Consider the following 21,526-nt stretch of genomic DNA (forward strand, 5'->3'; position numbering starts at 1 on the left):
CAAAAGGCTCCAACAAGGGAATCTCCCCATCGCACCTCCCTCAGATTTAGTTGTAAGTTGGTACAGTGGATAGGCATTGAAAAACTGAATCAGATCAATTGAGAAAACAGGAAGAAGTTGTGTGGAACTATGAAAAAAATAAGCAAAATATACAAACTGGGTAGTCCATGCGCAAGATGGAGAACGTGAACCGAGGAGCGCCGTGGTCCCGTGGTTAGCGTGAGCAGGTGCGCCACGAGAGGTCCTGGGTTCAAGTCTTCCCTCGAGGGAAAAGTTTTCCTTCTTTATTTTCGCAAAGTTATGGTATGTCCGTTCGTTCATTGACGTCTCTGTTCACCGTAATAAGTTTAGTGTCTATGTTTTGCGACCGCACCGCAAAACCGTGCGATTAGTAGACGAAAGGACGTGCCTCTCCAATGGGAACCGAAAACATTTGATCGCAGGGTCATAGGTCAACCGATTCCTCCACAGGAAAACACGTCTGATATATTCTATACGACACTGGTGACGGCATGTGACTCACATGACAGGAATATGTTGTCGACCTGCCTAACTTGTATACTTGGCGAATGGGCAGAAAGATTCTTCTGCCTTGCCCGATTTAGGTTTCCGTGCACTGTGCCCGACTGACGTGTGCTTCGATGTTTGTGTAGGTGTAGCGTCCCCATACTACGGCGAAGTTAATTCGCGTCGGACGGACAGATAATAATTGTCTGAAAATAAAAAAATTAACTTTTCACTTGAGGTAAGACTTGAACCAAGGACCTCTCGTCCCGCAGTTGCTCACGCTAACCACTGGAGCACGGCGCTCCTCAATTCATTCTCTCCTTAATGTTGCCTATGTTGCGAATGCACTACTCAGTTTGTATATTTTGCTTATTTTTTTCATAGTTTCACGCAACTTCCTGTTTTCGCGATTGCTCTGTGTTCAGTTTTTCAAGGCCTATCTACGGTGCCAACTTACAACCAAATCTGAGGGGGGGGGCGATGGGGAGGCTCCCTTGTAAGCACTGTGGGACTTAACATCTGAGGTCATCAGTCTCCGAGACTTAAAGCTATTGAAACCTAGCTAACCTAAGGACATCACACACATCCATGCCGGACGCAGGATTCGAACCTGCGACCGTAGCAGCCGCGTAGTTCCGGACTGAAGCGCCTAGAACCGCTCGGCCACACCGGCTGGCAACGCCAGCAGAAACGAGTAAGAATTGGCACGGTATTGAATTTACAATGTGGCGTGGCTTGTTAGATGGCACGTGTGTACGTGCAATGTGCGAGACCTGCCGCATACGGCCTATATGGTAGTTTCTACGTCATCGATTGTTTTACAGAGTGCCACCGTTCCCAGGCTGGAAGTCTTCACGAAGTGTAGCGTGAGTCAAGTACAATGCTCCATTTGATGTAAAAGATAATAAATGGAAGAAGTCACAAGAAACTTGTGACAATAATACGAGGAGAAAACCCGTAACATAACAATTCAATCATACTTACAATAAAAATAGAAAACAGCCGATCTGCTGCACGTGTCTAATTAACAAACCTTTATCTCCTTGTAGCCCCTGAAAACGGACAAATTAACACGAAAAATAGAATTCTTCACTCTAAGTTTTCATCCTTTAGCACTGACTACTGGTAATGCCCAATGGTCCTCGATTACAGCATGGTTTTTGAGGAGAGTTTGGAAAGAACCAATAAGAGAACACTGGTGATTTTTTTGTTTTTTTTTTTTTTGTTTTGCAGTATTCAACCACGTATCAGTTTTCGAGAAAAGCAGCGAGTGGTGGATCGACTAAGTCTTCTTTTATTAACCTGTTTAATTCAATATTTTGATTCTAGAATGAGATTTTCACTCTGCAGCGGAGTGTGCGCTGTTATGAAACTTCCTGGCAGATTAAAACTATGTGCCGGACCGAGACTCGAACTCGGGACCTTGGCCCGCGAAAGGCAACGGTCTCGAGTTCGAGTCTCGGTCCGGCACGCAGTTTTAATCTGCCAGGAAGTTTTATTTCCATTCTGTGTGTCTTAAAAAGGAGCGAGTCTGAATTCTTCAATCTCTGATTTCTACATTTCCTACATTAGGAAATAATAAGACTGAAGAACGGAAAATCATTTCAGAAACCGGTTATTTTGGGCGGTTTTAACAGTCCAGTTAAACTGGAGTTGAAAAAACCCGATATAACTGAATACCGGTTACTTCACCGATAAGCGCTAGGCCCTATTGCATGTGTTCGATGTAATAAATACAACAAGTAAATAAAAAGTTTGTTGTGCGTGGTAGGTGATTCACCTGCCGCGACTGCAGTGCGGTGTTTACCTGCTGGGGAGAGGTGGCACGAAGCGACGAAGAGCAGCGCGAGAAACAACACAGACCTCATCCTCGCCATGTCCGCTGGCCTCTGCTCCCTCGACACACTGGCTGGCTGGCTGGCGAGCCTAGCCGCCCGGCGCGCTCTGGTTGGCCGCTGCGGACGCTCGCAGGCCATTGGTCGGTCTGATAAATCCCTCTCTGACGTCACCTGCCTGGCCGCTCTCCCGTGTACAGACTCAATTGTAAGATTGCCAGACTCTCATCACACAGTTACATGTTGTTGTTGCGGTCTTCAGTCCCACAGCTGTCTGCGCTAGTCCATCCTGGGCAAGACTCTTCGTCTCGGCATAACTACTGCAGCTTACGTAGGGTGACCAGATGCAGTTGTTTAAAAAGGACAGTTTAAAAAAGGAGGACAAAGGAAAAAAAGAGGACATGTCACACGGGCCAACTGCAGATGACGATACCACCAGTCACCTTCAGACAAGTCACGTGACTGCCGGGAATTACCGGTAAAACTAGTAGTTAATTGTTACTCGTGATCAGCTGGTGATTCCCAGAGCAATATTTTAAATTAAAAACATTGATTGTGGTGACAGTGTGGCATCAATTGTTTTTATATTTAGGCGTAGTTTTAAGATTTAACAAAGACGGCTGCCTAAACGCCACTCCTGATGGGCTACTTTCATGTGACTGAGGGGTGGTATCCTCAGCTGCAGTATTCCCCATCAAACGTACGTTCACTTTAAATAAATGAGTTTATTATTTTTTTGTGCTTCTGAGTGGCAATATGATGTTCAATATCTTGGCCACCTCTGGAAGAAATGTAACAAAAAGTGGCTCTGAGCAATATGGGACTTAACATCTATGGTCATCAGTCCCCTAGAATTTAGTACTACTTACACCTAACTAACCTAAGGACATCACACAACACCCAGTCATCACGAGGCAGAGAAAATCCTTGACCCCGCCGGGAATCGAACCCGTGAACCCGGGCGCGGGAAGCGAGAACGCTACCCCACGACCAGGCAGCCAATAAGATTGCGTGTTTCTGCCGGGAATTAAAACTAGTTGTCAATTGTTACTAATGGTTAGGTGGTGGTTAACTGAGCAATATAAAAAAAATTAAACACATTGATTGTGGTGACAGTGTGGCGTCAATTGTTTTGTTACGTCAACAACACGGAATTGTTTACAAAGCGAAAAACGTAAGACCATTCACCTCCCTTCATTCGACGCACCGCTACCAACATCTACAATTCAAGCAGCAGTTGACGACATGTAAACTGCACTTTAACCTTCCGAATCCAAATAAATTGAATGACTATCAAACAATGAAATAAAACCATGACACTCTGTCGGGTTATTTCTTACTTTTATTGGCCACTGAGACGTTTGTTCCAGCCTCGACACGTCTTACATTCCACATCAAATTCATTTCTCCCTTTCTTGAAAGCCGGATACTTGCAGGAAAGGACACCAGAAAATGTACACTTTCGTATAGGCATAGCCAAATATTTTACGTAACTCACTTGGTTAAAAATTACACACACAAATCACAGGTGCACTACAGGAAGCCAAGCCAATACATAGTCAAGATACGAAACGAAAATTTTAAATAATCGATATTTGCATTCGCAGGTCGATCAACGATAACATCGACGATCCTGGCACCACCTACTAAAACCGCTTTCGTGCTTGTTTATCCTGAAGGCTGTGTCAATAAAATTGTTCAAATGGCTCTGAGCACTATGGGACTTAACATCTGAGGTCACAGTCCCCTAGTACTTAGAACTACTTAAACCTAACCAACCTAAGTTCGTCACACACATCCATGCCCGAGGCAGGATTCGAACCTGCGACCGTAGCGGTCACGTGGGGTTCCAGACTGAAGCACCTAGAACCGCTCGGACACACCGGCCGGCTGTGCCAAGTATTTAAGGAAAGAGCAGAAGAACAGGACGAATTGTAAATGTAACTGTATTACGCTCAACTTTGCGAAAAAGCCGGACACTGTAAAAATCCGCCCTGACCCCGGACAAAGAGCAAAAAAGGAGGACACGTCCGGATTAATCCGGACGCCTGGCCACCCTAAGCTTACAGCCACTTGAAGCTGATTATTACTGGAGTCGGGCCTTGCCGTCCCTCGACAGAAGTGGTAGCCAAACTTATTTTGACGAAGAGCCAGTACTGACTTAGTGGAGCGCCATCTCGGGCCGAATATGTACCGACCTTATTATTAACTGTTGACCTGTATAATTTAGCATGTTACGAGGCCCCTGTAGTTTAGCTGCAGTAAGGGCACAACAGATTTCCCGCTGGCCCCCAAGTACTCATCGTTAGAAATCGGCACCTTTCGGAATACTTCATATCAACTGTTGTGTGTTTGAGATTGCTGTCATCCGCAACGAACCCTCAGTTGTGACACTGTAATGGCCTGACAAGGTGTTTTTGTGTTCTCTGTGTGAGCAGATGCGTAATTCAGTGACAATGGTAAGTTGAAATTGTAAATTTGTGGTAAGCACTTACGGGACCGAACTGCTGAGGTCGTTGGTCCCTAAGCTTACACACTAGGTAATCTAACTTAAAGTAACATACGCTGAGGACAACACACACACCCGTGCCGGAGGGAGGACTCGAACCACCGACGGGGAGGCCCGCGCGAACCGTGACAAGACGGCTCAGACCACGCGGCTACCCCGCGCCTTAATAATAACTTCACTGCGGTGTGCACACTGTAAGACCTTCGGTACGCACACCATCAGATTATTTGACTCGTCGCTCTAACGAAGTAGGGGAGTGTCAGCAATATGTCTCGTGGTCTTATTGTGGCGTGTTTTGATGTGTTGGCAAATGTGCCAACACCTTGTAGATAGAGGAGGCCGAAATGCACGCTATAATCTAACGCAGACGGGCGTGAGGTCTGGAACAGGATACTTAATGAATGCTATAAAGAAAAGTACGTAGCTGCTGAAATACTTAACTTTTAATCCATCATTTGTATACAGCGTTCTTGATGATACAAGTGAGACTCTCAGATATGGTTAATGGCGCCTTCCTAGGTCGTAGCCATGGACTTAGCTGAAGGCTATTCTAACTATCTCTCGGCAAATGAGAGAAAGGCTTCGTCAGTGTAGTCGCTAGCAAAGTCGTCGTAAAACTGGGGCGAGTGCTCGTACGTCTCTCTAGACCTGCCATGTGGTGGCGCTCGGTCTGCAATTACTGACAGTGGCGACACGCGGGTCCGACATGTACTAATGGACCGCGGCAGATTTAAAGCTACCACCTAGCAAGTGTGGTGTCTAGCGGTGACACCACATGTTTATCTTCTGCCGTTAGGTCAGACGATAGAAATGCCACTTGCACGCTTAGAGTAGCAGATTGACGGTGACCAACTTTAAACAGAACTTGATTAATTTTCACACACATTTATTAAAATAATAAAAAGCAAAGAATTACGTAACTTGATTCTGGCTGCTTTTTACAACTGACAATCTGAAGTTCCTTTGGTCTTGGTAGGTTAATCTTATTCTCACATATCTCTGATACTTGACAAAGTGTCTATACATTTATCTTCATGGCTATGTACAGGAATATGATTATCTTAATAGGCGTAGACTGAAACTTGACTATAGAACGGTACAGACTGATGCAGACTAATGCAGACTGATGCAGACTGATGCAGACTAAAGCAGACAAATGCAGACTAATGCAGACTGACTAATCGGAGGTCTGTACACTCGTTATAATACCTCGAGCGTTCAGGTATCACTGTGCGAGTGTGATCCGCGAGGAGAAAAGGCTCTACGTTAGCAGCAATCTCATTGGCTGCGTTACATATTAATACGCGGATCGGCAGAAGCAGAATTTGGTCCGTCTCTGAGGCAGCGCCATCTCGTAGTGCGGAGACGGACGAACGCTGCGCCTGCGCTGTTGTGCTTAGCGGGGCGCGCTCTAGTGGGAAAGATGTGTACGCGCTGACTACGCGGAACTATGTACACAACATTCACTTATCAAGTTTGTTGTCATTGTAAACCAAGAGATACGCAATCTGTCGTAATTTTTTTAATTTTAAATTAGGGCTTGTAAACCGATGACATCAAGATCGCACGTGGAGTCTTCTTCATTAGGATCCATTACTAGTTTCGGCTAACAATTTAGCCACCTTCAGATCAAAAAATACTCTTGATACGTGTTGGCGTCATTATGGCTTCACCAACATTAATCCAGAGTGTCTTATGATCTGAACATAGTTAACTTGTCAGCAGAAACTAGCAATGAATACAAACGAAGAAGAATTCATGTGTCATCTTGACTTCATGGGTTCTCAACCCCCACATAAATAAAAAAAATAATTGTACGTGTATTTAAATGCACTATGCAGTATGAGACACGATGCCAAATGTTTACTAAGTATTTTGAACGTCATTTTTCTTCCACTCATTATGTAGTATTACAAAAGTCTTAATTTAATTTCATATTCATTCCTACAAATATGTATTTTTGGCTAACAATTTAGCCAGCTTCGCTCATAAAACATTCTTGTTTATTGCTGGTGTCATTATGGCTTCACCAACACTAATCGAGAATGTCTTATGATCTGGAGATAGCCAACCTAAACTAATAATGAACCGAAATGAAGAAGATTTCATGTGTGATGTTGACTTCATGGGTCCACAATCCATAACAAAAATAACAAATAATTGTACGTGTATTTCAATGCGTTATGCAGTATGAGACATATGGGTCACAATTTTAGACGAACAGTTCGTAACAGGTAGGTTTTTTTTAAATTAAAATACAGAACATAGGTACGTTTGAACATTTTATTTCGGTTGTTCCAATATGATACATGATATCCGTTTGACCTATGGCAGCGCCATCTAGCGGGCTAACGTAGCGCCATCTGGTTTCCCCCTTCAAGCTAGACAAGTTTCGTTCTTTGTAGTTTTTTCGTTTGACGCTTATTTCGTGAGATATTTGGCCCGGTCACTATCAATGGACAACCCTGTGTTTATTTACACGCCATATTTACGACAGGCGTTCGATAAGCAATACAACTTGTTTTGTGAAAGAAGTTCCCTTTATTCAGGGTTCCAATACGTCGCATTATTCCCCACTCTTCTGGCGACAAAACCTACTTTTCAACATAATGTCCGTTCAATGTGACGGATTAACGCCACCTTCCTGGGAGGGCCTCCATGCGCTCACGATGTCACTCTATTGCTCAACGTCGGAGGCAATGTGTGACCGCACGGACAACCTCCCCGTGGTTCACATATGCACAAGCCATTCCGTAGGTCATTCGTCGCTCTTTATGGCATTCCGTCAGGGGGTGAGGAATGGAGTGAACAGACGCCTCTGAGTACCCCACCTGGTGAGCGAGTGTGTCAGCGCTACCAATCTCCAGGCGTCCAATTGTGGAGCAAAGTGCTTGATTACGATCCATCGATTATCTGAAATGAGAGTGTCTGCACGTTCCAACATTGCAGGAGTCAAATTTGTGTTGCCGACGACTCACCGTGCTTTTGTTCACTGCTAGGTCCCCTTACGCATTCTGCAAGCGCCTATGGCTATCTGCAGTGCTCCGGTTTTCCGACAAAACCACCTCAACAACAGATCTCTGCTTGGATCGTACCTTCATTGCAGACGCCATTTTGAGGACTATTCATATCTGCGCCACCGCTGAGAACTGCATAAAACTATAGTGAACACAGCAGGAATATTCTATGATATCCGACAACAAATTCCATATTTTTTCCAAACGAAATTTTCCAGGAAAAAAATGTGTAGCATTACTAATTGAACGCTTCTCATATAAACTTCATTAGACAGTATGTTTACTTAATAGTTCGTTGTGATGCAGCCTTCGGCTCGATAGGCAATCCTCGGGCAACGTAAGACTAAACAGATACTCCATACGTACAACAGCGACAGTTTGTAGCTGTACAAAGACTGTTTTTCTAAAGATATACAAGCCCCGGTTGGGAGGGTGGGCGCAAACAGGGATATTCGCCCCTGGCAGCAATGTCAGGCGGCGCCAAATTCATATTCTTGAAGAAAAAAACGTCTTTCACAAAGCGCTTAGCATCCAGCGCACGTTGGTCTATCGATTGTTCATGTGATTTTGAAACGCATCAATGTTGGTTTGTGAACATTTTTTAACACATTCTAAGATGATTTCTGAACGAAACATAAGTTGATTTTTGAATGTGTGCACCGTGCACGTGATGTCCCTGCCAGGGGAATGAATCCCTGTCCCATCTGGAAACAAAGACTTGCCAGCAGACTAAAGGGGAAGGGGGTATACTGCCTGAGCCGAATAAACCCGAATGGGTGATTGTTTATGTGGTTGATTGGCTATGCGAATAATAAGCGTTGTTCTAATTATTAGCGAAATCCATAGATTCAGACTACCAGAGTAGAAATAAACGACTAACAGGAATAACAGGTAAGAAAGATTACACAGTGTCTTATCGGTGTACCCAAAAAAAAAATGAAATTTTGACATAAAATTTTTGCCACATCGCTACACTGCTGAGGGCCAGTTGTACAGTTGACGGTTAGCGGCCGCTTAAATCTATTCTCGGAATAACACGGAAAACTCATTGTACGAACATGTAATAATGCCTAAGCGGAGAATAAAGGCCGGATAACTGAACCAGTGATTCTGGCAGGCTTAGTGAAGTCAACCGGAGAATAAGTTTTGACAATGGCAGAAACAGTTACAGAATTAGTGATAACAACATTGTTTGTTAGAACGAGGAAGGAGAAGAAACGGGGACATCATACAAATTATATGGAAGAATGTGACGATTACAAATTTATATAAAAACTTCGAACTACTACTACTATTTTCCGATCTCATGCTTGAGAAACTGGAGTGTATGAATGAAATGTGAAACTATTTTGTAACTTACAACTTTTTGCTAGTAATAGGTCTACTAGGCATTTCATACTGGTACTTCGTAAACTATGTTCTGTAGTGTTATTTTTGTAAATGAGGTACATAGAAAGACCATTTGTGCCAAATCAGTCTCGCTTTTTGGCGTCTGTTACAGTTGCTGCAATATTAGAAAGGCCTACTTTGTTTTATCTGCTAGATAGTGACAAAATAGACGTAATCAGGTCGAGAAACCACACCGGTCTTGGTTACTATTCTTATTAACAGCTTTTCCAGTGTGAGACAACGATACTTTGATTTTTCATCTTGCAAACGTTTGACGAACTTTGATAATGGATTCCTTCACACAAAGGAAAGGACGCTGTGCAAAACTGTAGCAAGATTAGAGAGAAAAAAATGCTGTGACGTAAGGATTGAAGAAACGTCTACTATTTTGCTTATCTCCTGTCTTATCTCCTTAGGTTTCCTATATTTAATTCTATGTCATAACAAAGATAAAGCTATCAGCTGACAGGCAATAAAGGGTACAAATTTTTTAAGAGTTCTTATTCTTCCGGTCACAAATAATCCCAGTCAGTATTAACTGTGGCCTTTTGTAGGATATAAGCGGTCGACTGGGAGCGGGAAAGGTACCACAGGACATTTTAATTTCCACTGTCCTCAATATAGGTTTGATGGTTTCCATTACAAAATATACACATTTGAATTCCACAGAGCGGAATACAGCGACGTGCGGTAGAAGAAGCATGGCACTGCACTTTGGCACACTTACGACCAAATAACATGTCTTACATTTCCTCCAACATATATCAAACTCTTCAGAACGATGTGCGCGACAAAATGAACATGTTTTTGAATAATCTTTTTCTTTTTTTAATTTTTGACGTCTTATCTCAAACGCTCGAGGGGGTTATGGGGCGGGACCACTATACGTTCTTGCTTTCGTTCGGAAATATAATAGATGGTTCAAATGGCTCTGAGCACCATGGGACTTAACATCTGAGGTCATCAGTCCCCTAGAACTTAGAACTACTTAAATCTAACCAACCTAAGGACATCACACACATCCATAAACCGAGGCAGGATTCGAACCTGCGACCGTAGCAGCAGCGTGGTTCCGGACTGAAGCGCGAAATATAGTACACTACCGGCCATTAAAATTGCAACACCACGAAGATGACGTGCTGACACGAGGAAAGTTTCCAACCGATTTCTCATACACAAACAGCAACTGACCGGCGTTGCCTGGTGAAACGTTGTTGTGATGCCTCGTGTTAGGAGGAGAAATGCGTACCATCGCGTTTACGACTTTGATAAAGGTCGGATTGTAGCCTATCGCGATTGCGGTTTATCGTATCGAGACATTGCTGCTCGCGTCGGTCGAGATCCAATGACTGTTAGCAGCATATGGAATCGGTGGGTTCAGGAGGGTAATACGGAACGCCGTGCTGAATCCCAACGGCCTCGTATCACTAGCAGTCGAGATGACAGGCATCTTATGCGCATGGCTGTAACGGATCGTGCAGCCACGTCTCGATCCCTGAGTCAACAGATGGGGACGTGTGCAAGACAACAACCATCTGCACGAACAGTTCGACGACGTTTGCAGCAGCATGCACTATCAGCTCGGAGACTATGGCTGCGGTTACCCTTGTCGCTGCATCACAGACAGGAGCGCCTGCGATGGTGTAATGGCAAAACATCATCTTTTTCGGATGAATGCAGGTTCTGTTTACAGCATCAAGATGGTCGCATCTGTGTTAGGCGACATCGCGGTGAACGCACATTGCAAGTGTGTGTTCGCCATCGCCATACTGGCGTATCACGTGGCGTGATGGTATGGGGTGCCATCGGTTACACGTCTCGTTCACCTCTTGTTCGCATTGAAGGCACTTTGAACAGTGGACGTTACATTTCAGATGTGTTACGACCCGTGGCTCTACCCTTCATTCGATCCCTGCTAAACCCTACATTTCAGCAGGATAATGCACGACAGCATGTTGCAGGTCCTGTACGGGCCTTTCTGGATACAGAAAATGTTCGACTGCTGCCCTGACCAGCACATTGTCCAGAGCTCTCAGCAATTGAAAACGTCTGGTGAATGGTGGCCGAGCAACTGGCTCGTCACAATACGCCAGTCACTACTCTTGATGGACTGTGGTATCGTGTTGAAGCTGCACGGGGAGCTGTACCTGCACACGCCATCCAAGCTCTATTTGACTCAATGCCCAGGCGTATCAAGGCCGTTATTACGGCGAGAGGTGGTTGTTCTGGGTACTGATTTGTCAGGATGTATGCTACCAATTTGCGTGAAAATGTAATCACATGTCAGTTCTAGTATAATATATTTGTCGAATGAATACCCGTTTATCCTCTGCATTCTTATTGGTGTAGCAATTTTAATGGCCAGTAGTGTAGATCCAGGGCTGAAGAATGTGACCTTTCACGACTATATGTTTGTGTGAAACACACAGACGTAATGAAATACACGGACAGGCAAGTCGCGACAGTGGCCTCAACTCAAAAGCCTACCAGGCGACCCGTGTACCCCACAGGAGGCCCCGGGCACGCGGCGTTGCAATGAAATACACAAAAAGTTGGAGCCACTTCAGCTACTTGCATGGCAATGAGGATGAAACGATGATGATGACAACACAACGCCCAGTCTTCGAGTGGAGAAGATCTCCAATACAGCCAGGTATCGAACTCAGGCCCCGCTGTGCTGGCCACTCAGTTGTGGGGCGCCATTACGTCACATCAAGCACTGCAAATGTATGACCATGTCATCTGTGTCCTATACTACGAGGGCTGCCAAGAAAGTAATGCACCGCATTTTTTCTCAGCCGAAAACAGTCCCATGAATGCGAAACCTTATGTATGTATTATTTCAAGCCTCCTGAGTAAGCACGCCAAGTTTCCATGACTTTCGACAGATAGCGTAGCTGCAGGACAGTTTCAAAATGGCATCTGTAGGTGATGTATGTTGCAAGCAACCTGTCGCCATTGAATTTCTCACTGCAGAGAAAGAAACTGCAGGGAATATTCGCAGACGCTTGTGCAAGGTCTGTGGAGCATCAGCTATCGATACATGTACGGTTAGCCGCTGGGCACGGAGGGTGACGTCACCAGAAGGCGGGTCGGCGGAGCTGCACGGTTTGCAGCGGTCGGGGAGGCCGTGCACGGCTGTCACACCTGACACGTTGCAGCGAGCTGATGCTGTCAGTCGCCATTAAATGATGGCCTTCGTGGAAGACATTTTGAGAACGACGAGGAGCTGATTCACACAGTGAAGCACTGCCTCCCCCACCAGGACATTCTAACAATACCACCTCTTCCAAAGAAGGTTACAAATCAGATTAATAATGTTGCTCACGCAGCATATGTTCGCTTTATCGGGCCACAACAAAGTTATTGACTGTGGGTGGTATCGTCAGAATGGAAATAATGAAGTCACCGTAAAAATGTCTTTAATTTTGGCACTTATCTTGAATGGATTCCCACGTAGATTTCGCCAAAATTGTTATGGCTCATCGTGTTGATTCTAGGGTGATTCCACTTTGACTGCTAGAAGGTCCACACCTGTATTTTAGCAACATTTGAAGACGTAACAAATGTGTTTTTCAGGAAATTCTTAATGATCAAACAATCCCAGATCAGAACAATGGTATGGTAGAAATAATTTTTGACTTGGTGTTCACGATCCACATTTTTGTTAAACTTGTTGTAAATTCACATATACTTCTTCTTAATTGTCACATCATCAAGAAAACAGTTTTGTATCAATCTTCATATATTCAATTTCCACTTTAACCAAACACAAGACTTGACTGTTCTTTTAAAAAGGCGAAATAACAACTTAACTTCTGCAAAGTGAAACAAAGACTGCTCTGTGCGCATTCGCGCTAAAACGGCTACAAGTAAGACAAAGATTATGACAGTCTCACAGAAATGAATACATACAAGAGCCATATCACTGTAATATATCGATACATCGGAGTACCTATACATTAATAAAACCAAATGTGAATATTGTCACAAAAATATGTCTGTTACTCCGCAGAAAAGTAGTACGACATTATTAGTATCGAGAACTGGGCTTGGAGTGCCGTAATGGTCACGTAAATAAAAGAACCATTACAACGTGGACTGGTACCGACAGGGCATACACGCCCTTGTTTCGCGCCATAGAAGGAAGGCCATAGAACGGGATGGAAATTACGTGAAAAAATAAGATGTCTAGATAAAACACCATTCTTTTGTGTTTGTAATTTTCATAATTTACAATAAACAATTGTTGAAGAAAAAAGAGAATGTGGTGCACTACTCTCTGAGCAACCCTGATGTGTCGGGCTGGGCTGGGCTGCTCGGGGGAAGAGACCCCAAACTGCGAGGTCATCGGTCTCATCAGATTAGAGAAGGACGGAGAAGAAAGTCGGCCGTGCCCTTTCAAAGGAACCATCCCGGCATTTGCCTGGAGCGATTTAGGGAAATCACGGAAAACCTAAATCAGGATGGCCGCCTTATATCTTATGGTGAGACAATATTAACTGACTAATGCCACTTTAGCAAGAGTGTATTACAGAACTGCGTTAGATCATTGAGGATTAAGTTAGGATTCTGTGATTGATATTTATCTTTCTTCTTTTCCTTGTGGCTTTGTCTCGCATTGTCGCAGGGTTGGCATGGTTATGGCAGGTTTGGCACGGTTAATTTAAGGGGCCGCCGGATACCCTTACTGTAGGCACCCCGTTGGATGAGATGACGATGAAGACAACACATCACCCAGTTCCTGACCGAGAAAAATCCACAACACAGCCGGGAATCGAACTCGGACCCCTTTGCACGGCATTTCGTCGCGATGACCACTCGGCTACCGGGGCGGACCTGTGAGTGATATTTATGGCAGCTACAATTTGGAGTAACGTTAGTTTCTGCCTTCATCTGCTCTATTGGGACCATCACATTACTAAATTAGCAGCTGCCAGATAATATTTTTCTCGCCATAAGATAATATGGTCGTTGTACATGTAGTACAACTATTCCCCACCCACAATCCATTGCGTCCTTCCTCCCCTCTGCTTCTCCCCTTTTTTGCCTGTCCGTCACGTTCGCCAGTTATTTTGTCCATATGATATAGTACTCTATTCCAGCACTCATTTGCATACTGTTCTTATACTCTTAAACTTTGATTATAATATAATTTTACGGTTATTTGTTCGTACTTTCTTTGTTTATTTCATCATGCTTGCGTTTGTTATATACGTGATGATGATGAAGTCCCATACTCCGTAACAGAGCGTAGGGGACGGTATGGGAGACCCGCACCGCCCTACAAGGCAAGGTCCCAGTGGAGGTGTTTTGCCATTGCCTTCCTCCGACCATAATGGGGATGGATGACGATGACGACACAACAGCACCCAGTCATCTCGAGGCAGGTGAAAATCCCTGACCCCGCCGGGAACCGAACCCGGGACCCCGTGCTCGGGAAGCGAGAACGCTACTGCGAGACCACGAGCTGTCGAAGTTGTATAGGTATATAGTCGTAAAAGGTCATACATATTTGCAAAAACAATCTATGTACAGCTATAATCTCTTGGTGACGTAGAATGGACATTTATTTGGTCTTAAGCTTTTCGGACCAGATTTTTTTCTGGAGGAAGGAAAATTTTTCTTTATATGGTAATGCTCTTAGGTGATTTTTTAAAATGATTTTAGATGCAAGATTTATCCAAAAATGTGTACCCATTTTCATAATATACTTTGTGCACTTGGCTTCATTTTATGGACTAAAATAATTAATTATGAAATATTTTCTATTGTAATAAGTAGTAAAATGATCATTGAATAATTTCCCATGCAAAATAACAATATGGCATTGCATTACACAGTGGAATATGGTGAACCAACCACGTTGATGGTCACGAACTGCTGTACAGTGGTACACTGACTTGCTGGTATTTTCGTAGTGATGCCCAACAGTTGGTAGTGCTTGTGCATGATGAAAAGATTGAACATTCACAAAACGTGTACCTCAGGTTTCCATGGGAAGAAATACCTCTGCTGCAACTAAGACACTGTTGAAAGTAATGTACACAATTGTCACCAGAGGGCCTGAGAGGGTTTAATTGTCTGAGGATGGCCTCAGAACCCGAAAGCCGGACCACAACCAATTATGAAATAAACATTACTAACATTGAGATACATGCAGGGGTCAGACAAGGACATAGTCTCTCACCACTTCTATTCAACACAGTCCTGGACGAAATTATCAAGCAGTGGGAAGAAAAAGTAAAAGGAATTCAATTAGGACGAACACGTGCAAACAAGAAAATCATAAAATGCCTAGCATTTGCAGATGGCTCGGCAATACTCAGCAACAACAGAGAGGAAGCGGAAGAAGCCATGGAATATTTACATGACGTCTCTGCTAAAACGGGGTTACAGATATCATGCGGGAAAACAATATATGGAAATGAAGAACAACATTATACAAGTCATGCACACAAAATACGGATTGGTTAACAGAGTGGAAAAACTCGTGTGTCTTGGAGAATAAATAGAAATAGGAGGATGAAATAAGGTATCCAATACAGAACGAACAGGAAAACTTCAGAAAGTGTACAAACTCACATGGATGCAATACAATAAAAGAAGTGTCTCAAGACAGGCGAAACCCTGGCACTACAATACAGTTGTACTACCAGACGCCCTCTATGCATCAGAAACGACCACAATCGGGGCATCAGGCATCTACAGAGACAAAAAAATTTTGGAGCGGTACATAGGGACATAGGGAGCGGTTGATAGGACATGTTCTGAGGCATCAAGGGATCAGAAATTTAGCATTGGAGGGCAGAGTGGAGGGTAAAAGTCGTAGAGGGACACCAAGAGATGAATACACTAAGCAGATTCAGAAGGATGAAGGTTGTGGTAAGTACTGGGAGATGAAGAAGCTTGCACATGATAGAGCAGCATGGAGAGCTGGATCAAACCAGTCTCAGGACTGAAGGCCACAACAACAACAACAACATAGAGATGGTATATGGATGAAGAGGCTAAACGAAGAACTGTATGAACATACAGACAGACTCACGGACATAATCAGAAAACGTCGATTAACATTATGTGGTCACATACACAGAATAAACAACACTAGACTCACAAACAGGATTTTCGATGTAGTCAATCAGAAAAACCAACTGGTTTTATGAAACAGAAGAAAACCTAAAACAAGCTGGAATCTAGAAAGAAATGATATATGAAAGAGACAAATTCAGAAACAAAATTATGAACACGAAATTTGAAGTAAAAACCAGGAAGAGACCAAGGAAAACATGAACAGTAGAAAGGAAACACGAACCCAGGCAAAGAATGAAGAGTTATTGGGAAGAGAAAAAGAGGAAAATTTGAAGAAAAGGAAAAAAATTGAATAATATGAACATTCAAGTTCAATCACTAACTTAAGGGCAAAAATGTATAATAATAACGAACGATAGTACTGTATATTTTAGTTTTTCAGTACGTCTGCCGGCCAGTGTGGCCGAGCGGTTCTAGACGCTTCAGTCTGGAACCGCGCGACCGCTACGGTCGCAGGTTCGAATCCTGCCTCGGGTATGGATGTGTGTGATGTCCTTGCGTTTGTTAAGTTTAAGTAGTTCTAAGTTCTAGGGGACTGATGACCTCAGATGTTAAGTCCCATAGTTCTCAGAGCCATTTGAACCATTTTTCAGTACGTCTGTATTGTTCCGAGTAGCGTCGGAATATTCCGGTAATGTTATTTGTGTATGTACTGTTAACAGTGACCATCTTTTAACATTCCCTTGCGGTACTCCAGAAATTACGCGCACACCGGACGAGAGCAGACCCTATAGTGGTCGCCCTTCTGTGGGAACCCGACAGTCGAGTGGAGTCATTCCGTCGCAGCGGCGGCCTCGTCACGCCGTTGAAATCTCGCCCAGCGCGGACGTGACGGTGCGGGTGAATGCGAGCGACCGGCTCAATGAGGAAATGGCTGCCGCCATCATCCACTTGCCAGGGACAGAGGGCACCTCGCAGGCCCCAGAGGTCACGGCGGGGTCACGCCACGTTGCATCGGCCGCGCCCCCACCCACTGACGCTCTGCAGAACGCTGTGAAGTGCGTGGCAGAGGGTACTTTCCACTGTAGCAAGTATCACGGTTTCTCGTACGGAGCGTGGGATGAGAAAAGCCGCGCCCACACCCACTGAGGCTCTGCCTCTCATAACGGTCGCCCAATCGTTGATATTCCTATACTCGCACTATATCACTTCAATATACGAAGAGCAGATAGGTGGAAAGAATACATTGAAAGCCTCTATGTGGGTGAAGATTTGTCTGATGCGATAGAAGAAGAAACAGGAGTCGATTTAGCAGAGATAGGGGATCCAGTATTAGAATCGGAATTTAAAAGAGCTTTGGAGGACTTACGGTCAAATAAGGCAGAAGGGGTAGATAACATTCCATCAGAATTTCTAAAATGATTGGGGGAAGTGGCAACAAAACGACTATTCACGTTGGTGTGTAGAATATATTGAGTCTGGCGATATACCATCTGACTTTCGGAAAAGCATCATTAACACAATTCCGAAGACGGCAAGAGCTGACAAGTGCGAGAATTATCGCACAATCAGCTTAACAGCTCATGCATCGAAGCTGCTTACAAGAATAATATACAGAAGAATGGAAAAGAAAATTGAGAATGCGCTAGGTGACGATCAGTTTGGCTTTAGGAAAAGTAAAGGGACGAGAGAGGCAATTCTGACGTTACGGCTGATAATGGAAGCAAGGCTAAAGAAAAATCAAGACACTTTCATAGGATTTGTCGACCTGGAAAAAGCGTTCGACAATATAAAATGGTGCAAGCTGTTCGAGATTCTGAAAAAAGTAGGGGTAAGCTATAGGGAGAGACGGGTCATATACAATATGTACAACAACCGAGAGGGAATAATAAGAGTGGACGATCAAGAACGAAGTGCTCGTATTAAGAAGGGTGTAAGACAAGGCTGTAGCCTTTCGCCCCTACTCTTCAATCTGTACATCGAGGAAGCAATGATGGAAATAAAAGAAAGGTTCAGGAGTGGAATTAAAATACAAGGTGAAAGGATATCAATGATACGATTCCCTGATGACATTGCTATCCTGAGTGAAAGTGAAGAAGAATTAAATGATCTGCTGAACGGAATGAACAGTCTAATGAGTACACAGTATGGTTTGAGAGTAAATCGGAGAAAGACAAAGGTAATGAGAAGTAGTAGAAATGAGAACAGCGAGAAACTTAACATCAGGATTGATGGTCACGAAGTCAATGAAGTTAAGGAATTCTGCTACCTAGGCAGTAAAATAACCAATGACGGACGGAGCAAGGAGGACATCAAAATCAGACTCGCTATGGCAAAAAACGCATTTCTGGCCATGAGAAGTCTACTAATATCAAATACCGGCCTTAATTTGAGGAAGAAATTTCTGAGGATGTACGTCTGGAGTACAGCATTGTATGGTAGTGAAACACGGACTGTGGGAAAACCGGAACAGAAGAGAATCGAAGCATTTGAGATGTGGTGCTATAGACGAATGTTGAAAATTAGGTGGACTGATAAGGTAAGGAATGAGGAGGTTCTACGCAGAATCGTAGAGGAAAGGAATATGTGGAAAACACTGATAAGGAGAAGGGACAGGATGATAGGACATCTGCTAAGACATGAGGGAATGACTCCCATGGTATTAGAGGGAGCTGTAGAGGGCAAAAACTGTAGAGGAAGACAGAGATTAGAATACGTCAAGCAAATAATTGAGGACGTAGGATGCAAGTGCTACTCTGAGATAAAAAAGTTAGCACAGGAAAGGAATTCGTGGCGGGCCACATCAAACCAGTCAGTAGACTGATGACCAAAAAAAAAAAAAAAATACGAAGCTTGTTAGCACTTGATGTAGAGAATTGGGTAGGCGCCATTAAATTGTATTGTAGTAGGTGGTGCTGCTGCTGCTGCTGGCTGGTTCAGTGCTGTATCTTGGTGTTAACGTTGGCTCTGCATGTATTCGCCTAGGGCAGGGGTCTCCAAACTTTTTTGTCCACGGGCCTCATTGACTCTTCCACGAAGTCATAAGGGCCGAGGTCTACCCAGTGGGAAAAATAAAGGTGTTGTTGCTCTCCTTTCTAAGGCCGTAGAAAATGACGGTGCCTCAAAACCATTAGTAGTGCATTGTATTATTCACCAACAGTCTTTGTGTGGAAAACATTTTGATATGTCAGAAGTTTTAAAGCCAGTTATTTCAGTTGTTAATTATATCACATCCCGTGCACTCATTCATCGCCAGTTCCGCGAGTTTCTGGAAGATATTGAGGAAAGCGACTTGCCATATTATACTGCAGTGCGTTGGCTTAGCTGCGGTAAAGTTGTGACCCGCTTTTTTCAACTCCGAACAGTAACTGAAATTTTTTTGAACTAAAGGAATCGCCCTCTAGCTGAGTTACGGAACGGTGAGTGGTTATACAGACTTAACCAAACATATGAATGACCTTAATTTAAAACTGCAAGGTGAAAACCAGTTTCTGCCTGATTTATACTCGCATGTTAAGTACTTTCGACAAAAGATTGCTTTGTTTCAATCTCAGCTGAACAAAGTATGCTTCACGCATTTTAATATATGCGAAACATTCAGTCAGCAAACTGGGATTCTGTTTCCTGTAACTTTCGCAGTTGAAGTTTTGGGCGGTTTAAAAATTAATTTTGAATCACGTTTTTCAGATATCGATGCAAATTCAAAGGATATCAAGATATTTCAAAATCCCTTTGGCGTCGATATAGAAGCGTTAGCCGCAGAACTTCAGTTTGAAATTATTGATTTGCAATGTAGCGACTGTTTTAAAGAAAAACATTCAAAGTCAACATTACTGGAATTTTATAAGTGCCTTCCATCCAGACAGTTTCCAAATTTACATAAATTTGGCCGTGGCTTTTTTTTCGCTTTTGGCACTAAATATTTGTGTGAAGAAACTTTCTCCAAACTGAAACATGCAAAAAGTATTTACAGATCAAACTTAAGTGATGAGCATTTGAAGTCGCTGATGGTTATCTCTACCAGTAAACTTGATCCACAACTGGAGGTAATTATGAAAGGAAAGTTACAGCTACATAAAAGTCACTAATTATCACTAAGATGTTAAATCTCTTTACGAGAATACTCTAACACTGTGAGTTTTCAAGATATAAATTAATTACAGTTATTTTTATACATCAATTACAACTAAAGTATCCAATATCATTGTATTTTTTTTAAATTGCCTTTAAATAAAAATATTTTATACAATTTACTTGCTGTGTGTATTTTACAACGTAATCAAAAGAATGTGAAACCTCGCTTAAGAAGCATCTTTCATAATGATTGATTAGCAAGGCTAGTCGCCGAAGTGGCGTCCATTCGAAAGACTTGCACCAGACTTGTGAGTAGAATAAAACGCAAAGAATTTTTTTATTTAAAATGTTTTGGCCACACTAGTCTGTTAACCGTTCTTTTTTTTCACTATCGCACGGAGAATGGTCTGTCTGTTTATTGTGGATAGCCACAAGTCTAACCATGACCTTCCGCTTTGTAAAGATAGAGCTCCGACAATGTCGCGGTGTATTGGTCGCGATAGGCCTCGAAACTGAGTTGTAGGCAGTACAGGCACCACCTCAAATATTTGGCTGGCCGGATACCGGGGATGTCCGACCGGCTAACGCGGGCCGTAGTTTGGAGACCCCTGGTCTAGGGGTAAAAAGATGAGGTCCTGTGTTGCTGATGTGCTTGTTGATAAATAATGAACGACAGCATGAGTGAACTTCAACTATTTGTTGGCATGGTAGCCATCTTAACTCCGGTGACCACCCAAAGACGTTCTCACAGTACAGAGTAACAACTCTTGTGCAACATCTTTGCATTGTTTTTCCACATAAGACAATAACATACACACTTTACAAAAGTTCTATCAAGACTCAGACCGGGCTTCTTGCTACTTGTATTTATAACCTTGTCAAAGCACTACTAAGAAGCGATGTGGTTCACAAGTCAGGCATCCATCTGTTATCGTAATATGTGCAAAAAAGTTATTAATTTACATCGAGTGACATAATTTAACAGGTCATTAAAATGAGAGACAGATTTGTCAACTTGTCAGAACAATTCTTTGTTGCAAAAAGGCCTTTTTTCAGAGGTACGTCTATTGAGTTCTCTCATTTGCATACGTAAGTAAATAACGTGAATTATTAAAAATTACAGTGGTTCTCGTTTAAAATAGATGTGTTCACGTGAATAGTGA

General features: G+C 43.2%; 1 protein-coding gene across 1 annotated transcript in view; it reads right to left on the minus strand.

Annotated features, from left to right (window-relative positions):
* Positions 1–2,498, minus strand: part of LOC126108606 (uncharacterized) — a 48,813-nt gene extending 46,315 nt beyond the window's left edge. The window contains exon 1 of the mRNA XM_049913910.1: positions 2,315–2,498. Within this exon, the coding sequence (XP_049769867.1) occupies positions 2,315–2,483 (169 nt within the window). The 5' untranslated portion in view covers positions 2,484–2,498. The remainder of the gene's footprint in view (positions 1–2,314) is intronic.
* Between the last annotated feature and the right edge of the window lie 19,028 nt (positions 2,499–21,526).

This window comes from Schistocerca cancellata, chromosome 11, assembly GCF_023864275.1.
Source record: "Schistocerca cancellata isolate TAMUIC-IGC-003103 chromosome 11, iqSchCanc2.1, whole genome shotgun sequence".
In the NCBI taxonomy this organism is placed as follows: Eukaryota; Metazoa; Arthropoda; class Insecta; order Orthoptera; family Acrididae; genus Schistocerca; species Schistocerca cancellata.